General features: G+C 34.6%; 1 protein-coding gene across 6 annotated transcripts in view; it reads left to right on the top strand.

Annotated features, from left to right (window-relative positions):
- Nucleotides 1–20,872, top strand: part of LOC147078852 (mannosyl-oligosaccharide alpha-1,2-mannosidase IA-like) — a 607,020-nt gene that overhangs the window by 291,782 nt on the left and 294,366 nt on the right. Inside the window, exon 2 of one of the 6 annotated variants that reach the window (XM_085950243.1) lies at nt 3,615–4,573. The exons of the other annotated variants lie outside the window; for them this stretch is intronic. Coding sequence (XP_085806369.1) covers nt 3,615–3,707 — 93 coding nt within the window. The 3' untranslated portion in view covers nt 3,708–4,573. Of the gene's footprint in view, nt 1–3,614; nt 4,574–20,872 lie in introns of those variants that run through there. 6 annotated transcript variants of the gene reach the window in all.

Genomic DNA, 20,872 nt, shown 5'->3' with positions numbered 1-20,872 from the left:
TTGTTAAAATTATGGTTGTTTCATACTGAAGAAAAATAATTATATATTAATTGATATTAACGAAATATGAAATTAAAATTCCTTATTTGGTGCGACTAGGTTACCACATTGCATTCAAAGTAACGTCATAACTGGCACTACCATCGTAAATTGCCATTTAGTGCCGTGGCCTGACTATAGGCGGCCTTGACATTATTTTGACCGTTGAACGATGGACTTGATTGCTTTTGTATTTTCATGAAATGTAATTTATGTCTGAGTAGTCTAATTTCCTTGCGATAGATAATTCTTTGTTTATTTATTGTTTAGTCGGATAGCTTGTATTTCGTGAAAATGTCCATAGTATCCATGGCTGTAAAGCAAACGTGCAAACCATTTGAGATTGCACTCTACCCGATTCGATTGTTTGTCAATTGGTTTTTTCAGTGCAAACACATTTGCCTCCGGCATGTTTTCTGTAGTATTCAAAATAAATAAATTTACTTTTATACGCTTGAAAGAAATTAGCCGAAAATAATATGACCGATTCACAAAATATGGCAGGAAATCATTTAAGCCGAATAAAATTTTCATCAATGAAAACTTTACCGAAATGTTGTGAAATTTGTACGATTTTTAAAAATGAGTATCTATCAATTCTTATTAAATTTTAAATATGACATTGAATTGAAAACAATGATGCCGTCTTAATTATTTAATTATATATTAACTTGAATATTATAACTTGAAATACATAAATTTAAGAATAATTACGTAAGTTTGTAACTTTTTTTAAATTTAACCTAACAATACGAAATAAACTAAAACTCATTTATAATGTTTTTTATTTTTTAAATATGTTTTTTTCATTGATAAAACTATCCAAAAGTTCTCGAGAGTAATAATATGTTTGAATTATCTATTTCAATATTGAAAATTACTCTTTTAATAATATGGGATTTAACCCCATTTTACCACGTTTTTCTTAGCCTCGTATTCTTGTTTGTCCGGTGGTTGTTTATCCAGTACAAATCTTGCAATCGATTTTAACTAACTTCCCGACTAGCTAGACATTTAAACTTTTAGAATATATCAGAACACGATGCCAATGCACTATTTTACTACTTTTAGCCATCGTTAAGTAGAATTGAATTAATTTTCAGTTAATTCAGTTTTGTATGAAAAGTTATTTCGGAAGAAATCCGTATACGTCCGTTACTATATTTGTTTTTTTTTTGCAAAATAGCAAAAAATGATTTGTTGACAATTGCCTTATTTGTCCTAAATTATTAATACATAGAATTGTCAAGTTTATATGATTCAACAGAAAATTTAAAAACGTGGTATATAAAAAGTTCTTTTTATCTTGTAATCATTTTAGTTTTAGGCCAAAAAAAATTGACTGCCTATATGAAATTAATGTATAATTTAACGTCCGAAGACGAATACATTTTTTATATTTCTTGAAATAATGTCTTTGGGGAACAGTATTGGGAATTGAAGAGGGTAAATTTAAAAAAAAACTTTTATTATAATGTTTAACCATGATTTCGTCCTGCGACAACACCGTTAGTTAGTGACATGGTTCATTTATCTGATTTATCGTGTTGTTATTTATAAATGTTCAAAGTATAATTATTATGATCGACTCCCTAAAAATTATATGTCTAAAATAAGACACTGATTAAAACTTCTTTGCCAGTCTCCAAGGCGTTATCCGCTAAGTCGTGACATTCGACTGCGCAGCCGCATTCCTGGCCCGGTCTGTATCCCCTGCATCATCAGTTCACACGGCGGCCTCAACCGGCCTCCGCGGTCACGTCCCGTCTACATAAAAGGCGGTATCTCGCATCTGGCGTTTGGCACTTGAGCCCGAGCTTGACCTTCGCTGGGGTCCTCTCATTGTTTGCGAAACGTCATTTTGTTTGCTGATTTTCAGCTTTGTTATTATTATTCATTGTCGAGGATTCATTGCTCTCTCGTCTGGCGCAAGTATCTCCATCAGACGTACATCGTGACCTATACAAACGTATGTAATCATAATCTCTTAAGTATTCAAATAATTCACGGATACTTGACAGCCGCAGACAAAAATATTGTTCTACTCGGTCCATAGTAAGATACATTTGTACAAAACTTTTTTCGAACATTTGTATAAATACATTTAAAACAAATGTGTACTGCGCCATACATTTCAGGTGGTACGATTGGTGAACTACGAGAGACCAGGCCGACACACATAATCGAAATAAAAATGCACTTATTGCAAAATAATTAAATAATTGAATTCGTTAGACACGTGCTGTATACAAAATGTGTCATAAGTAGGGAGCGGATTTATATGCAACAAAAAACATGATTATTGCATAACATCATCATCATCAGGGGCGCGACAACCCGGTGTGGGTCCTGGCCTCCTCCAACAGCTCCCTCCACCTGTCCCTATCCAGTGTAGCCGCTTTCCAATTAGGTACCCCCAGAATACGGCAGTCACTGGCAGCTTCGTCCAACCAGCGAATCTTTGGCCTCCCTCTTATTCTACGTCCTATTGGATTGCTGGACACCACTCTCTTTGCCGGTTCATTGTCATTCATACGGTGCACAAGACCTAGCCAACGCAGTCTCCCAATCTTAATCGATTGAACTGCCCTGCAATCTTCGTACAGCCCGTAGAGCTCAGCATTATATCTTCTCCTCCAATTGGTGCCATCCCTGATCGGTCCATATATACGGCGGAGAATTTTTCTTTCAAAGATCTTAAGGGCTCGTTCATTTCGCAGAGTTAATGACCAGGTTTCCGATACGTATGTGAGCACTGGCTTTCGAAGTGTCTTGTAAAGAGTGCTTTTAGTTCGACGAGATAGTATGCGGGACTTAAAATGTCTTAACAGGCCAAAGTAGCATTTATTCGCAGACATGATTCTCTTGTTGATTTCTTCTGTAATATCATTATGTCGAATTACAAGAGATCCAAGGTATATGAAACTGTCGACCGTATCAAACTTATGCATAACATATGCACCTAAAATCATTAAAATATGCACTAAAACCAAATAAATATGCAGTTAAAAATTTATATTTATTATGGAAAAAATTGTAAATACCTACTTTCACCCAATATTACTGATAAAAAATCGAATAACAACTTTATAACCTTAAACAATATGGTATGTAGGTACAATAACAAATAATCAATATAAAGTAAAGTTAATCAATTACATTTTTCAAAATAGTTTGTATATGACTCATAAGTCGTGCTCAATTTAGTGTGCCGGCTAACCTATATTTTTTTAATTATTCAAAAAAACCAATAAAATGTTAAATTTATTTAAAAAAAAGCACATTAAACTGATAAGCGTACAAATATGACTAAACTGTTGTGACACCGTAGAAAACTATTGCAAAATAATTAAATAATTGAATTCGTTAGACACGTGCTGTATACAGAATGTGCCATAAATCGTGCTCAAATTAGTGTGTCGGCAAACCTATATTTTTTTAATTATTGAAAAAAAAACTATTAACACGTTAAATTTATTAAGAAAAACATTTTAAAATTATATGACTAAACTTGTGACACCATACAAAACTGTACCTACAGCTGGTTAATTAACGTATTTTTCTCTTTGTTTCAGGTAATTACACCATCTTCACTTGTGATAAATCAAATTGTGAATTATATAGGGCAGATCATAGGACTCACTTTTTTCTATTCTGTTTCTAAGTAAGTACGTACTTATTTATCTCGTGTTTTATGGTTTGTTTTACTACTTACAGACATTATATTATTGCATGTCTCTATATATCGGTTTTGTTGTGTTTGCCGTCTTCCAATACTCCCGCTGCGAACAATTCAAAACATGACAACTTCGTGACTCGGTGCATACAGATTGCTTGCAGATCCTTGTTATCGAGTCTTTTGACTTTGCTTGTCAACAATTACATGGACTAAAAGTCGACTTCGCAAAGCGAAATATGTATCAGGTATTGCAATAAAAGATGTTGCTTTCTGTCGCTTCCCTCTCAAAATCGCTTAGGCGAATTCTAGTTTCTCGTACATTCTATTTTTTTATACAATAAACAGATAGATAATTTTTCTCTGTTTATCGTTTTTGTCAAGCTGTCAGTCAGGTGTGACCTTCTCGGGAATGGCTCACCGGCAGAACATTCAGGTACAAAATCTTTACCATCTTACAGCTAATCAATTTTGTTCAGATACTTCAAATCCAACTAAAACGAAATCTTAATATTAATACATATTAAATTTAAGCTAACACTTAACACTTAGTTATAACACCACCAGAATTCGGTTCCGCTCTAATCACTGAAAGGGGGTGTCAAGTCAGTAGTGGATGGTATCCACAAGGGGGTGGGGGGGGGCTGAGAGGGCCCTAGCCTGGGGCCCGGCGAGGCGAGTCGAACAGATGAGTAAGATAAACACACATCACAAATTTGCTTCACTAGTAAAAAAAAAAGTCGCCTGCGGCACTATTTTCCTTCAATAATATTATTTAAAATTATGTGGTTGTACGACACAATATTTAATTGTGTGTCAATACTCGACCACTCCATACATAATTCAAATTGATGTATTAAAATATACAAAACAACACTAAATATAGGTACACATTAATTTTACCGCGTAGGTACACCATTTGAAAAACGCTACTGTAGAGCGTCACACTGGCTTTATCCTTAGCGATGGGTAGGGGGGCCCGCCAAAGATCCTAGCCTGGGGTCCCGCTTTAGGTTTTTGTATTTAGTTGTATACATTGTTAATATCTAATAAAAGCACTTTTCGAAAAATCGAGGGTTACACCCTTTTTCCTAAACACGGTCGATATGTTATTTAATATTTTTTATCACACATATCTTTATATATCTCATGTCATGTTGTGTACGTTTTGAAAAAAATATTGCCAATGTTCGTTCGCTCGCGTAAATAATTAAATTTGAAATTCAGCTTTGATTGATTAATTATTGGCCATTCCACGAATTGGGGGGGTTGGGAATTGGGAAACATAAAAACATCCATTCTTCGTATGCAACCGCACACATTGATTGAAAATAAACCGGGGATGTTTGAATTTAATTAATGACTGTTATTATTAAACCTTTTACCTTACATGAGAATGATAATACAGTGTTTTACAGCTGTTCGTGTAAGTTAGAATACTTTTAAGTAGGTATTAAAATTATGTTACTCAAACTTGTATTTTTTGCTAGTTGTAACATTGATTCCCATTTTTCATTACTTTATTTGTGTTATAAACCTGCCTTTTTCGCCCCTCTTTCCCCCTCATGTATTTCTCCTCTTTGCCCAAATCTCTACGCCACAAAACAAAATTCGCAACCCGCGGCCCCAGATGAGCTAATAATTCATAAATCACTTCGCCGCTCTAATTTGCCGTTTAACCGCTCTGTGAAGGAATATTTTGGAAATAATAAATTCGCGGATTGTGCCCCCCTCGCTTTCCTCCTCTTGCTTATCCGCCCTTCTTTTATGCCCTCCTACCCCCCTACTCTTGTTACACCTCTTCCCTTGTTATTTATGTAACGACAATCCGCGATGACCATGATTTTATAAATAAATGAAACCATTTCGTGTGATTACAATTAAAATGTATTCCATCGTGTCCGGAAATTTGTATCGAAAATTCGCCGTGAAATATTGAATCGGAAATATATATGGTCGTATATTAAAGACTGTCCAACCTCTTTCACTCGTATAGTACCTACTGTGATAAATAGATTCATGCCTAAATAAAACTAGGTTCTTGTCGTTATACAGGAAGCCAGTGGCAAACAAATTTTGAAACTAGCCGATATACTGGTTTACTTGTTAGGTTAGGTTTTCATTCTTGAAGGAACATTATTGTCTACAATGCTCCACGAACAACACATATTTTTTTTCATCTGGGTGCTATAGAGATAACCATATTGTAAGTTAAGAAAACTCACGGCGAACTGTGCTACGGTGAAATGTAATAAGTACAATTTACGTGTAACCATATTCCATAACTTTTACGCAAATGACTCAGTTAAAGTAGGGTTAACAAAACTAATTTTGTTTCAAAATCTATAGTTAAATTAATAGTTATTTTTAACAATCATTGCAAAGAAGTATGTCTGACTACGAACTGTGAAGCTCGACAGTGATTACTAACTGCAAATACAAATCATTACAACAATATTTCAGTTCACGATTTTGCTATTATGGGACTACATAGTATCTTCATATTGGGGTTGACACCACGTATTAGGTGCAAGATGGACGTTGTGCTATAATTTCTTAAAATAGGGTCTGCTTAGTTCATTTGGTGTACTTCCTTGTATATAATTTATATTTTTTTATATTTACACTTTTATAACTTAATACTGATCTATTTATTTTTATATGATACTGTTTTAATAATATTTCTTTGTTTCTAAATGTCATGTTGTGAACGTCTTAAATTAATCATTTGTAATGTTGCTATGTTACTACATGTTGTAATGCTATATGTAAAAAAATATTTTGAATTTGAAAATGTGCCGCGTTTTTCCACAGTGATTCAGTTCCATAACATAGCATTTATAGACCCAAGTAATGTATTTTTACAAGCTTTTTCTTAGCTCGTATTCTTATTTGTCCGGTACAAATCTTGCAATCGATTTTTAACTAACTTCCCGACTATCTAGACGTTTGAAACTTTTAGAATATATCAGAACACGATGCCAATGCATTTTGTAATATTTTTAGCCATCTTTAAGTAGAGTTGATTTCATTTTCAGTTAATTCTGTTGTGTATGAAAAGTTATTTCGGAAGAAATCCGTAAAAAGTAAACCTATTATTGGTTGCTAAGTTCCTAGTAACTAAATTATTAATATATACGTGCGTTACTATGGAAATCAATATGACATTTCAGTAATATTTCTATCAAGTACAAATTTTTTTGATCGTTTAAGCTAGTCAAGTCAAGTTTATATGATTCAACAGAAAATTTAAAAACATTGTATATAAAAAGTTATTTTTATCTATACTTGTATGTACATCGGTGGTCACCCGACCGCGCTGTTGTGTTTTAACTGTTATATCCCTACTCGCACTTAAGTTTCCCGATGGAAAAAATGGATTTAATTTATTCATTTTTTATGTGTTACGGGCATATAAACTAAAAAGTATAAATTCGCCCCGTATTTTTTATATTGTTTGCGGGACGTTTACACATTTCGGTCCGACAGTTTATTTCGTATAATGAAATTAAAGGAAACCAACCTCGATTGGGTGAACCAATCACGAAATATAGTGAAGTACAACACAAACATAGACCCTCCAAACAACCCGCCCTGCACCACACTCAGTTTAATCGAGCGTATCACGAGGCCCTACGTTTGGTTATGAAGCATCAGCATTTTTTTACGCCTGGGAATGTCTCAGGAGCAGATACCCAAGACAGATCGCCACACTCTCAAGTGAGCTTTGACTGAGTTTACTGACAAACGTAGTTTAATAAAAAGTGCCATGGGAGAGAAAGGTTAAATGAATTTAATGATATATTTATATAAGATACAAAAAACAATACGGACAAACAAAATTATGTGAAGAGATCTTCACGTCCGCAAGCAAGATCAAGTTTTTTTTTCTGATATCTGTTTTTCCAAAGTGACACTTCAAGTTATATAAATGTTTTCAATATAGATTGTGTTTGTTCAGACTTGCACATAAAATAATTAATATGAATTCTTTAATTAAAATAAAAAACAATATGTAGTTTTTTAGTTTAATACCTAATAATCTAAACCGCTTTCGTTCGCTTCAGAGTAAAAATTTTTAAAATTTGATAGTTTAAATAATTGCATTATGTATATACTGTTTGTACATTGTTTTACTTGAATTAATTCAATGTATTTCCACTAAGAATAGACAGTTTATACTCTCGAGGGGGCTTAATTATAATTATTACCAACATCACATTTAGTGTGAAGCCTGAAATTCCTTTTAAAGTAATCTAGAAGTCTTCTTATAACATATTCACATATATTTGTACAGTAATTCCCGATGAGAAATCGACACAATAATGGCCGTAATGTACCACGTAAATCCCGATTCGGGAATAACATAGTACCTGTGATTTATTCCCGAAGCTCGCCTAAAGACGCCAATCGCTGCGAACACGTTCGGTAATTCGGTGAACTGTGGGAGCTTTAAATCAAAAAGCTTCGACATTGCGCTTTTTTGTAAGCGGCTGTAAATTATATCGATAATAATTTTGTTTATCGGCTGACGTACGGCTAGTACTAAAGCAGATCGATCAGATTTGAATTTTTAATGTTATGCATTTATTATATCTAATAATAACTTACTATTTACCACGCTCCATACGTACAAAGCTTTAGTATTTTGGTCACGTGACGCGTGATAAAAATACATAACTTATTTACGCTGGCGTTACAGACTATTGTGTACATGTCCATGACGGACTAAACACAAACACGCCCTCCAAACCAAACCCGTCCCGCACCACACAGTCATAATAGAGCGTATCACGAGGCACTACATTTGATGTAAAGCACCTGTACAGTTGTTTACGCGTAGTAATGTCCCAGGAGTAGTTACCCGAGACTGAGTTCGCCAAGCTCTCAAGTGAGCTTTGACTGAGTTTACTAATTTTACTCGAATGCAAAATGCCGGGGAGAGAAAAGGCACATGGAAATTAACAGAAAAGAAAGGAATTTAATAAATATAACAGCAAAAAAATTGTGAAGAGATCTTCACGCCTGCAGTAAGACGCCGCACATTTTTAAATGCAAGATAATTGGCCCGATGGACCCAACAGCTGGTTGGACCGACTCGAGTAACTCTTCCCTCTCGGATTCCTTCATAAACTTTATGGAGAGCTCTAGAGTCTAGACCCATCTCATTTAACAGCGTGACCGGCCCATCTGAGTATTCGCGCCCTCAAGACATTGACTATATTGGGTTTAAATTGTTTGCAAAGCACAGCATTCGTTCAGATGCGCCACAATATATAAAATAACTCAAAAAACAAAAACATCCGGGCAGACGATGAATATTATCACTAAAAAAAACTTCGTTGTTCCGGTCAGCAGTGTTAAAGATGGAGATCGCTTTGATGATTGTCATTATTTCTACAGCAGACGGGGCAGGTACCTATAGATCCCTTGATTCTAAAAAAATGAAAATAAAGAGTATCGAAACGTCGTATAGCAAACACATATGCATGTCAAGTATGATGCAGGAAAACCATAAATGAAACCGATCAGTAAAAATACACAAAAGTATCCATACAATATGATAGATGTTGGCAAACTGATGAAATTGTATAGAGCCGGTTATATCGTTCATCGAGTGGGTAACTGCTGGACAAATAGTGGAGTAGACCTAAGGAAGACCTAGGATAGAACTTTATCCAGGAATGGGTTGACCACGGGATTTTTTGAGTGGACTTTATAATCATCACAGTTTCATCACCTACTTTAACTGTTAACACTGAAGTACATCTATAATTATTTGCATTGAAGACAAAACATTTTTGTACTTTTATATAAAATAATAAACTTAATACAACAAAACAATCGCGAACACATACTAATTTAATATGGATTTGATATTCATATTACACATCAATTTTATTCATAATAATAATATCATCAATTAAAAGTACGACCATATGCTGACATACTGTTACGTTATCTTTGACCTTATATGAATGGGATTTTCTTTGTTAGTAAAGAAAAAAATAGTAGGTACGTTTAAAGCTTGATTTATTCATGATATGCATAAACGTGAGGATTTTAACCGCTGGGTGTTTACGTTAAGTATTATTTTTAGGCTGGTAATTAAATGTACATTAATAAATCCTTGAATATGTCTATAGATCATAGATCATTCCAAAAAGTTTTTATTTGAATATCTTTCACATTAATAAAGGATTATTCCAACCCAATTTCTGACTCTTACTTTGACTTTATTATTGTTAAGTTATGCATATTTAAATATTTTAACTGAGTTCAACTACGGTTTTTTTATCATCATCATCAGCCTGAATCTATCCACTGCTGGATGAAGGCCTCTTCAAGCTGCTTCCACTTCTTTTGGACCTGTGCATTGCGTTACCACGTACTTCCGCAGAACTTTATCATTTCATCGATCCAGCGGCCTCTAGGTCTACCTTGCGGACGTTTTGTACTTCTTAGATTTGTCCAACGATTGTCTCTTCTCCGAGCTATGTGTCCAGCCCATCTCCATTTAAGGTTTTTAATATACTCTATTACATCGCAAACCCTTGTTTGCTTCCTTATCCACTCGTTCCTCTTCTTGTCCTTTCGCGTTATGCCCAGAATGTACCTCTCCATAACACGTTGTGTTTAAGACTCTAAGTTTCTCGACCTCTCTTTTACTTAGGGTCCATGTTTCACACGCATATGTGATCACGGGAAGCACACACTGGTTGAACACTTTGCACTTTAGGCACAAAAGCATAGCTTTAGGCATAAAAGTAAATGCAACTTCAACATCATAATGGGAGATTTCAATGCACGTATTGGATCATACCAAAGAGATGACGTAGCGGTCGGACATTTCGGACATGGCTCAAGGGATGGTAGAGGGGATATGCTTGTGGAGTTTGCTGAAACCAACAATTTTCACATGATTAATTTCTTTTTCCAACATAAACCTACACGTAAATGGACGTGGAGATGCCCGTCAGGAAAGACCAGCGAAATCGATTACATCCTCACTGACAGAAAATGTACATTTTTAAACTGTAAGGTGATCAATCGGTTTAACACCGGCAGCAATCACCGGATGGTGAGATGCAAGATAAGATTGGACGTCAAATCAGAAAGATCCAAACTGCAGAAGAAGTCAAATGCTCGCATATACTTGCAGAACAATACTGAATTCCAAGATGAACTCAAAAATGCGCTATCGGCTTTCTTAGATGAGAACGAACGACCCTATCCAACACGGAACATATAACGAATATCATTCTACAATGTGCAGAAAAAACAGGCGTAAAAAGCTCGGAAGTCACAACTCCCACCAAGCTTTCAAAGGCAACATTGAATCTTATGGAGCAGAGAAGGAAAACCAAGAGCAATAGACAGGCACAAAACGATTTGGAGTTTTCATCACTTTGCAAAACCCTCCGTAGGAAGATAAGAGAAGACCTTCGTAAATCCAATGTAAACCTCATACAAGTAATTGTGAAAGCAGGCAGAAGGTTTGTTTATAATCTAACTTAAACTAACCGAAAAAGTAAATAATGATAAAGTCGAATTAAGGCACGGTTAATGTGGTATTCGATAAGACCTATAAATTCTAGTTCCCAGTGGGAAAAATAGACTGTTAGATTAAGATTGTTAGATTGTTAGGTTAGATTAGAGTAAATAGATTGTTAAATTTGACCTTGAATAAAAAGTATAAAAATATAATATGGTAAATAGAAAACAATCCACGCGCCGCATGTCTCATATAGCGGGTGGTGCGAACGTGGCGCGACTTTGTGCTTGCCCTATCTCCCAATACTGAAGAGTGAAATAATTAAATACAGAAAGAATGTGAAATGTATCAATTTCTTCAAAATTATTGAATATATTATTTACTTTATGTTCTTACGTGAGATAAAAATTATTAAACTTATGGGCAAAGTATTAATTTATAAGACTATATTACCATGAATATTTAATGTACCAAAATATGGCTATATCCTCAAGTTTAAAGGACGATCTTTTATGGTATAAAATTATTTTATATTTTATGTGATCATAAAAATATATTGATTTTTTAGGATGAGAAAAGACAGGGCATTCTTATTACGACTTATTTTACATTTTTATAACAACTTGTACATAGTGAGATTCAAAGATAGACTATTTTTTTTCATTTTAGAGCTTTATTATATACCGTGGTTCCAGGACACCGGATTCCGGCGTCCTGGAAGGCCGATAAATACAATCTACAGAGTGTATACGGTGGAGCTACGGGATGCTGGTTTGACCTGGAACGAAGCAAGAAGACTGGCGAGCGACAGAGATTCTTGGAGGCGCCGCGTGGTGTCCATATGCTCCAGTTAAGGGCGAAATGGCAAAAGAAGATATACCGTGGGGCAGTGGCGAAGGGTGGAGGTTGGCTGTTGATCAGCCATAAATAGTGCACACTTTTTTCAGTCATACGTATTTGTTTTCATTGAAATAAGACTACAGTTGACAGACGGTGTTAGTTAGTTTTTAAAATTCAATTAAACCCTGCGAAGCCAAGCCATAATAAATAATAGTCAAAAAATGCTCGTCTATCTATAAAACACCTAAGATTATGCAATTAAATCATACATAACTTTGGATATTTTATAGATAGATTAATATCTGTTATCTTTTAGTTTGGTAACGGCAGGACTTAATGAATATGTACCTACGTGTGTATTCTTAATCTTATTTTTAATGGTTTGATTTCGGCAGGGTTTAATTGAATTTTCAAAAACTAAGCAACACCAGCTGTAAATTTTAATCTTAGTTCTATATCTTAAGACTATAAAGTTTAATGTTCACTATTTATGGCGGATCTTAACCTGCCGTGGGGGCATATACTTTCTAGTACCTACATAAATAATTGTACATTGTACTATCACATTATGGGGCACCCGATCAGTATAATATACAAAATACACACTACTTACGCTATGAAAAACATTAACACAAAATAATTATTGATATATTTATAAAATTCGTATTTCACTTCTTATTCAGACGGGAGTGTTAAATATGTACTATTTTTTTCCTGTTAATAGTTGACTTCATGACAGGTTCCGACTTTATTATCTAAAACCCCATTAAAATCCTCTATATTATGCCATTTGCTTGTTTTGTAGTAGCCTGTCAATAATACAAACCCGGTGATTGACTGACTAGCGCCGGTACTGTTATCCACAGATTCTTAAAGTTTTTTTTAATATCCAATATTCTGACCAAGGCCTGAACAAAAACGATGCATAAGTGCGAGTGAGAAAGTATTCGGCACCCTTATAATCTCTGCGACACGCGCTAGAGTAAAATAAAAGGTTTACAGATGTTTGAGATAGTTTGCTATGGTGTCGCCGCCAAATCTTAGTTTGATGCTTAACTAAGCGTCGATAACCGTGTTGCTAAAATTGATATTTTTTGTGTTAAACATAAAATCAGTGGTAAATATTTTTAGTTAATTAAGTAACAAAGATGGTTCGTGTGTTGTATTAAAATTTGGTATCCGTACTGATAGTATTACGTTTCATAGGTAAGTTGATGCATGGTCGTGATAATTTATTTGTATATTATTATTATATATTTTAATATCAAGTGACCGTGTTTCTTTAAAATAACTTAAATTATGGATATTTTTACCTAATGGTTGCTATATTACGTAAAAAAATAGAAAATTATATTTTAATTCTGGGCGGTTGTGTATTTGTGGGGTCATTAACTTGTGTCATTGTGTCCTGGTTTGAAATCTCGCACGCATATCAATCTAACCGACTTTATGCCGATTTGTGATGTAGGTAAAATATTCTATCTGCCACGTACTTCCAGAAGAGATGTCTTCCTCCCTGGGAATTTTTGGATGTCAACTTAGTCAAAACGTCTCGAATTGAAATTTGGGTGGAAGACGAAGGAAAATAAAAAAAAGTCTTAGCCGGCTCGCACATCACAACTCGCCTCGTGTGCCTTACCGCCATAAATCAAAGCTCCCGAGAACAGGCGGCCAGTGTTGCATGACACAACCTCGCACATCTATCTAGCGACAGTCGCGCGTAGCCTTCGAAACGTATTGATATTTCAATGCGGCGATCGGCGAGCCGGTATAGGAATGACCAATTCGCATGTGTTTCTTTGTGACTTCGACCCTCCGACTCGGAGCCCGAGAAGGATGCAACATGTCGAATGCAACAGCCAGATGTTTTTTTCAGACGAAACAGTTGCATTCGGTCGATCTGCGAAGCTCCATTTGGCAACACGTGTTATGTTGTTTCGTTAAATAACGATGACGTCACATCGACGTATTCGACACGTTTTTAGGCGAGACGAGTTCCAATGTGCGAGCCGACTTACTGTAAGATAGGATAAAATGTAAAGGACATTGAACCTAAAGATGCAGAAAGACGTACCTAAACCTTATTTCTGTGCCATATGCATTATCGGACGTCAGCGATAATTTTGGCTATTTTACCACGTTTTTATTAGCTCGTATTCTTGTTTGTCCAGTACACATTTTTTCCTGTGTGTCCAGTCCTAGCAACTATATAAGTGCGTTACTATGGAAATATCAAAATGACATTTCAGTATTCTATATTTATTCAGTATTTCTATCAAGTACAAAAAAAAGTATTTATTAATTACATAGAATTGTCAAGTTTATAATATGATTCAACAGAAAATTTAAAAACGTGGTATATAAAAAGTTCTTTTTATCTTGTAATTATTTTTCCGTGAGTGTCCTGGATATTCTTAGCTGAACCTCTCATATATATACGTGACCCCTAGTTGAAGTATCACATCTGCGTTTATTAATTCATGCCTTCACTCATAATTACCTGCAGAATACCGTTTTGTTGACTCTACGACCTTGGCCCGTATCTCGGAGTAATTTTAACTCAATTATGTTTTATTATTGTTTATTAATTGAAAAATGATTATTACGGTTCTCCCGGGGAAAGATATTTTTAATTGTTTTTTGTTTTTATTGTGTGTATTAAATATAGCAAAAACCTTTGTTCTATCTAGATTACTGTTAATATTATTATAATAAACAAAAACAGCGTTGTTATTCAAAACGGGATCGTCCTTGGTTTTTTTATTTGCCGCATTGTGTTTATATAATATATACTTGTACCTACTTGTTGTTATTAACAATTTTCATTTTAACTGATGAAAAGCAATCCATTGTTATTTGTTATTATGGGAATATCTTATTGTTTTCTGCCTTATTCAACGCGAATGATTTTTGATTATGTTATATAATTCTTGTATTGATCCGGAAGAAATATACAAAAAAATAACCCATTATTTACTATAATATAAACCAATGAATAACTACTCATCGTCGACGAGGATCATCATTAGGTAGGTCACAAGTTTAAAAAAAAAATAAAGGTTTGTACCGAATTAATGAGGCACTTCGATGTTGAAGACAATTACTAATCACTATTCTATTCACCATTCTTCTATTCACTATCACGTCTATCACTATTCTTCTTTCGATGGCGTTACAGTTCAAAACGAGCATTGGCTTCGTACACTGCCCTACTAAATAGTCGGTTACATCCAATGACATTAATATGGACGAATCATCTGGAAAAGAAAATGACACTCACTTTATTGTCGGGTCTGCCGAATGACATAATCTGTTCTAACGCCATTACAATAAAGGTGATATTGCTATAAATTCCTGATGCTTTTTGTTGGGTCTGCCGAATGGTTCGGTTCGAACGGGTTCGCTCAAATGAACATTGACATTAGAAACATTGCTCTAACGCCATTACAATAAAGGTCATATTGCTATAAATTCCCGATGCGTGATATCGCATAATGATATTTCGTGACGTCTACGTATACATGCGAATGCGCGAATTTACTTGCTAGCTACTGTATTGAGTGCGTCGTGCATTGATAATGTCATTGGTTACATCTAAATTGTACGTAAAACATTTCACCGTGGCACAGTTCGCCGTGAGCTTTCTTATCTAGCAATTTTATTAGATTCATTATGAACATTAATTCAATTTTCATAGCTGATTTTGGCAAAATTCATGAATTCAAGAATGAAAACCTAACCTAACCTAACAAATAATCCAGTATATCAGCTTTTTTTAAATTTGTTTGCTGCTGGCTTCCTGTAAAAGTGTAAAGTGTAAACCGACAACACCGTGTTTTATTTAGACATAAATTTTTGTCAGTACCTACTATACGATCCAAAGTGGTTGGACGGTCATTAATATTCGGCCATATATTTCCGATACAATATTTCACGTATCACTGCGAACTGCATACGTACAAGTTTCCGGACACGACTACAGTCACTGTGATCTTCCAGTCTTGGGCGATGAGAAGGGCTCATGCATCGCTATTCACCCCACCCCCCAGCGAATCCGTAGCCTTCAGATTAGTAAAATACTTCCGTTTCCTCAGTAGATTCATCATTTTCAACGAATTTCAGTAATCGGGTACAGAGCAAGGTCCCTTATAGTCAAGTTGCGGCAGTAAATTACGAGTTCTGTCATAATAATGCCGGATTTTCTATATTTTGAATGCAATCCGGTAAACTTTACTGGCTGAGCTAAACGAAAATTTTAGATTAATGTTTCATTTATATTATTACTTAATGATATTACTGTTTTTCATCTGAGAATTAATGTAATCATTTTCGCTCAGTTTTCCGAATAAAATCTGAAGGATCGGCACTACAATCGAAATCGCAACGTCTCACCGTGGCCTGACTGTTGACGGCTTTGGTACGGAGAACACTCGATGTTGCTTAACATAATAAATGACGCCAGTAATCAATGGGTCAGTGTCGCCAATATTACACATGCAATAAAACCAAAGAATTTCGACTCTACAGAGAGGATTATAGGAATTTTGAAAATTATTTTATTATTCTATTGGCAGCACCGAACATAAAATAGCGGTTCACGTGCTGGTTTGAAGTCTTTTGCTTTATTGACACAATCTGCATACGCTTCCACGGCGATTTGCGTGATTATTATGAAAAAAAAATAATGGTCAATCGATTGGTTTTGGCTTCCTTTGTAAAATTGTCGAGGGAGTATCAATTATTCCACAGGTACACTTACACTACCCATTACTAGGAATTTAAGTAGTTAAGTCTTATTTTGGCGAAATCCGCATCTGATTCTGTGGTAAGATGGCAAAACATGATATGTGCGGTTTTTTGGCAAATTGAGTTATGCATACATTCAGACGCGCCTCAGTGAGATCTACAAGATATCAAAATATGGTTGGTCTAGGTCTTATAGGTTAGGAGTAATAAGCTCTGTCAGTATGTGATACGTCCATTGTTTAAATTTCTTTCGAAGTTTAAAATTGCTCTCCTGAACAATTTAGAAAAACGAAGATATCGTGTTTTGCCATCTTGCTGCAGATATTGTAATGGAATTTCATAAATAATATAAATACGAAGTTCTCCGAAAATGATTGCGAAGTCACTTACTCAGTCGACCAAAAGTCCATCTTTTGCTTCAATTTCATACACATATTATAGAGAAGATTTTTCAAAAATCTTTGAATAAAATACATTCCAAATCAATTACAATAATATGTATGAATTAGTAAAACATAGAGATCTAGAATTTAGCTATTTCACTATACAACCGACCGAAAACCCTTAAGCATTAATGAATTGTAAATTGCATATTTTGCCATTAAAGCACGGATAGTCTCGTGTATTCAAAGAAAAACAATTTCCACTCTGACCTCGGCTATGCAAACATTACAAAACAGTTCACATCACTTTACAAGCGTTGAACTATGTGTTAATGAACACGTAACCGTTCTTGCCTCTCTTACTGGAACATCTCTGTCTCTGAAACAGCGGTTCCCTTAATGTAGCTTAAAGCTTTCAAATGTTTTATAAAACTCGAATAGGAGAAAAGTATGTAAGTAGGTACCAACATGACATTGCATTCATATTCTAAGATATGCATTATTATTTTTGGGACTTAGTTTTTGTGATACAAACATACCCGTTTAATTTCTTTCATTTATAGTTCTGTCATAATATATTCTATGTAAGTATGTCACCAGTCGCGGACGAAATTCCGAATGCTAAAATTGCGGCATATACGTATTTATTTTTTCACAAAATCTTGCATTAGAAAAATAAATCATTATAATCAATACTCTCAGCCATTGGCCCGTTTAGTGACATAGAGGTCCGACCAGGGAACTCAGAAATAATGGGCACTGAATTATCTAACGGGTGTGGAGTAACAGGCAACTGATCTCAAGTGTGGAAGAATATGGGTAAACTTGAGCAGTCTCAAGAATACGCTTTTACTTCGTTCTGACAACTGTTCTCGGCTTGCATTTACGATCATTTAATATTGGTGTATTACACACACTATAGCACGTCTATAATGCGTGGTTCATTTTTGTAGTGCACTCACACATTCATAAACAATAGTTCGATCCAGTAGGGTGTTTAGCAACGTAGAGGTCTGACACATTGACTGATTTTGAGGCACCCTACGATTAAAAATAGCAATTTCACGTTCACGAAATCTACTATAAAAGATGTAGTTATATTCGTTATTTCTGTCTTAATTTGCTGTCTTTTAGCAACGCATAATCTGCCTACTATCACGCGACGTCATTGATTTTAACATTGTTGAATGATTGTTGGTTTTCATTGGTTTGAACTGTTTGGATTAGGCGCTCATTTAAATTTTCTAACAAAATGTCATTTGTGACAAAGGAAATCGCCGCTAGTCCCTGTACGAAACGACATATTAATATTTTAGATTTGATACAACAGAAACGATTCTATAAATTCTTACTTTCGTAATTATTTACGTCTGTCGCATATGAAACATGAAGTTAATTGGATATTGGATTTTTTTTAGAATTATTGCACTGATTAATATTATTCGATTAGTAGACCATTATTTTCCAAACGAATTTCAATGGAGAAACCATTGGAGAAATATTGCTTTTCCAACGAATGCCCGCCCTCTACACAAAACTATAGCCATTCGAGGAATTCAAAACTTGTAGCTTCGAACATTACTACACACGCTACGGTTTATTAATTTCAATGTGTTTACATAACAAGCATTGCAGAATCTATTTCAAACCCTTATTGATCTACAAGTACCCCGGTATAGCATTCAACGACATCCATTTTAAAATAAATACTTAATAAAAATCAACTAGTTAATTATAGAGCTGGATTTAAAACAAAGTCATCACAATTTCAACATAAAACGACAGACTTAGTCATATTTTAATCTTCTTCTTCAATAGGGTGATCGTTTCTCTTTCTTACCTGTAATAATTCGTAGCACTCGAACCAACCAAGAATGTTCTTAAGCACAGAACAGGTAATAAATAGAATTCCGAAAGGCTATATAACAATACAGTAAATTTTTAAGCAGGCTTTTGAATGTGTGAGTGTCCTACGAAAATGAACCACGCATTATATACGTGCAATAGTGTGTGTAATATACCAATATTAAATGGGCGACAATGCATAAACCGAGAGCAGTTGTCAGTATTCGACGTATGACGTATTCTTGACACGTGTTTAAATTTATCCCGTTTGTGATCTGTTCATCCGAGTGTCTTGTTCTTATGTTAAGTTATGGAATGCAGGGTCTTCCTCTGCAATGTTTAGCTTTGATTTTTTTTTGTAGTTTTATGTTTTTTTTATCAACATTTGTAAAGCCGCGTTGACACGGTCCAAGTACGATCCAAGTACACTTGGACCGAGTGCCATCCAAGTGCACTCGTATGAGACATCTTCATACTAATTATTCATATCCAAGCTACTTGGACCGCGTCCTACTCATCCAAGTTAACTTGGATAGGAATAATTAGTATGAAGCTATCACTTGGATGGCACTCGATCCAAGTATACTTGGATCGTACTTGGACCGTGTCAACGCAGCTTTAGCCTGTCAGTCCTAGGATTTTGAGGATACACCTTACACCTATACAGCTACTTCTCGAAGGGATCAATTCTTCAAATGCCCCATACAGAACCTCTCCATCCAGCAGTGGCGAAGGGTGGAGGTAGGCTGTTAAGATCCGCCATAAAGAGTGCACATTAAACTTTTTCAGACATGGATATTTGTTTTCGTTGAAATAAGACTACAATTTACAGATAATGTTGGTTAGTTTTTAAAATTCAATTAAACCCTGAGAAACCAAGCCATAATAGATAATAGTCAAAAAATACATGTATATCTATAAAATATCTAAAATTATGCAATTAAATCATACATAACTTTGAATATTTTATAAATAGAATAATATTTTATATATATTATAGTTTGGTTTAGGCAGGGCTTAATGAATTTAAAAAAAATAACCAAGAATATGTGCAATATGTATTTTTAATCCAACGAAAACAAATAACTATGAATGAAAAAGTGTGCACAATTTTGTCGTATTGCCCAAATTAGACTAAAACTATTATGGTTTCGTTTAGGCAGGGTTTAGTTGATTTTTAAAAACTAACTAACACCATCTGTAAATTGTAGTCTTAGTTCAATAAAAACAAATACATATGACTAAAAAAGTTTAGTGTGCACTATTTATAGCGAATCTTAACAGCCTACCTCCACCCTTCGCCACTGCCATCCAGTTGAACTATAATTTACCCCATATTATAAACATACCAAATAAGCGTGAAGTTCGATAGTTTAGCTAGCTAGCTAGCAATTTTGGGATCACAGAGATTATCAATGTAATTTTTATCGTAAATATTTCACTATAATAATGTCGACATAAATTATACTGATGGTTTTATAAATGCGTTTAAAAATTAATAAATGTAAAAAATCTTAACTCCACTGCACATTTATGTACTGAAATATGACTATATTCTAAAACATTAGAGCGAGAGGTTTAAAAGAATACTATTTTATGTAATAAAAATACTTTATGCAGTCATCAAATGTTTAAAATAAATATAAAGGATAATAAGGCTTTAAAATTATATAAATAGATTATCTACAACGTTTAAGGAATGTCCAGGATTATGCTTTGAAAATAGAATAAAAGTTCCATTTTGACCCACACTGAGCACGTCCGCCCTTAAGTTGTTTCACTGTAACACGGATGACAATCGTCGATTAATCGAGAGATTGTTTAATTAGTATGCCAATATATGCATCT

This window comes from Rhyacophila brunnea, unplaced genomic scaffold (assembly GCF_057557595.1).
Source record: "Rhyacophila brunnea isolate RB1 unplaced genomic scaffold, BYU_Rbru_1.0 scaffold_10, whole genome shotgun sequence".
Lineage (NCBI taxonomy): Eukaryota > Metazoa > Arthropoda > Insecta > Trichoptera > Rhyacophilidae > Rhyacophila > Rhyacophila brunnea.
Note: the sequence above shows the minus strand (reverse complement) of the source record. Positions and strands in the feature narration are given on the sequence as shown.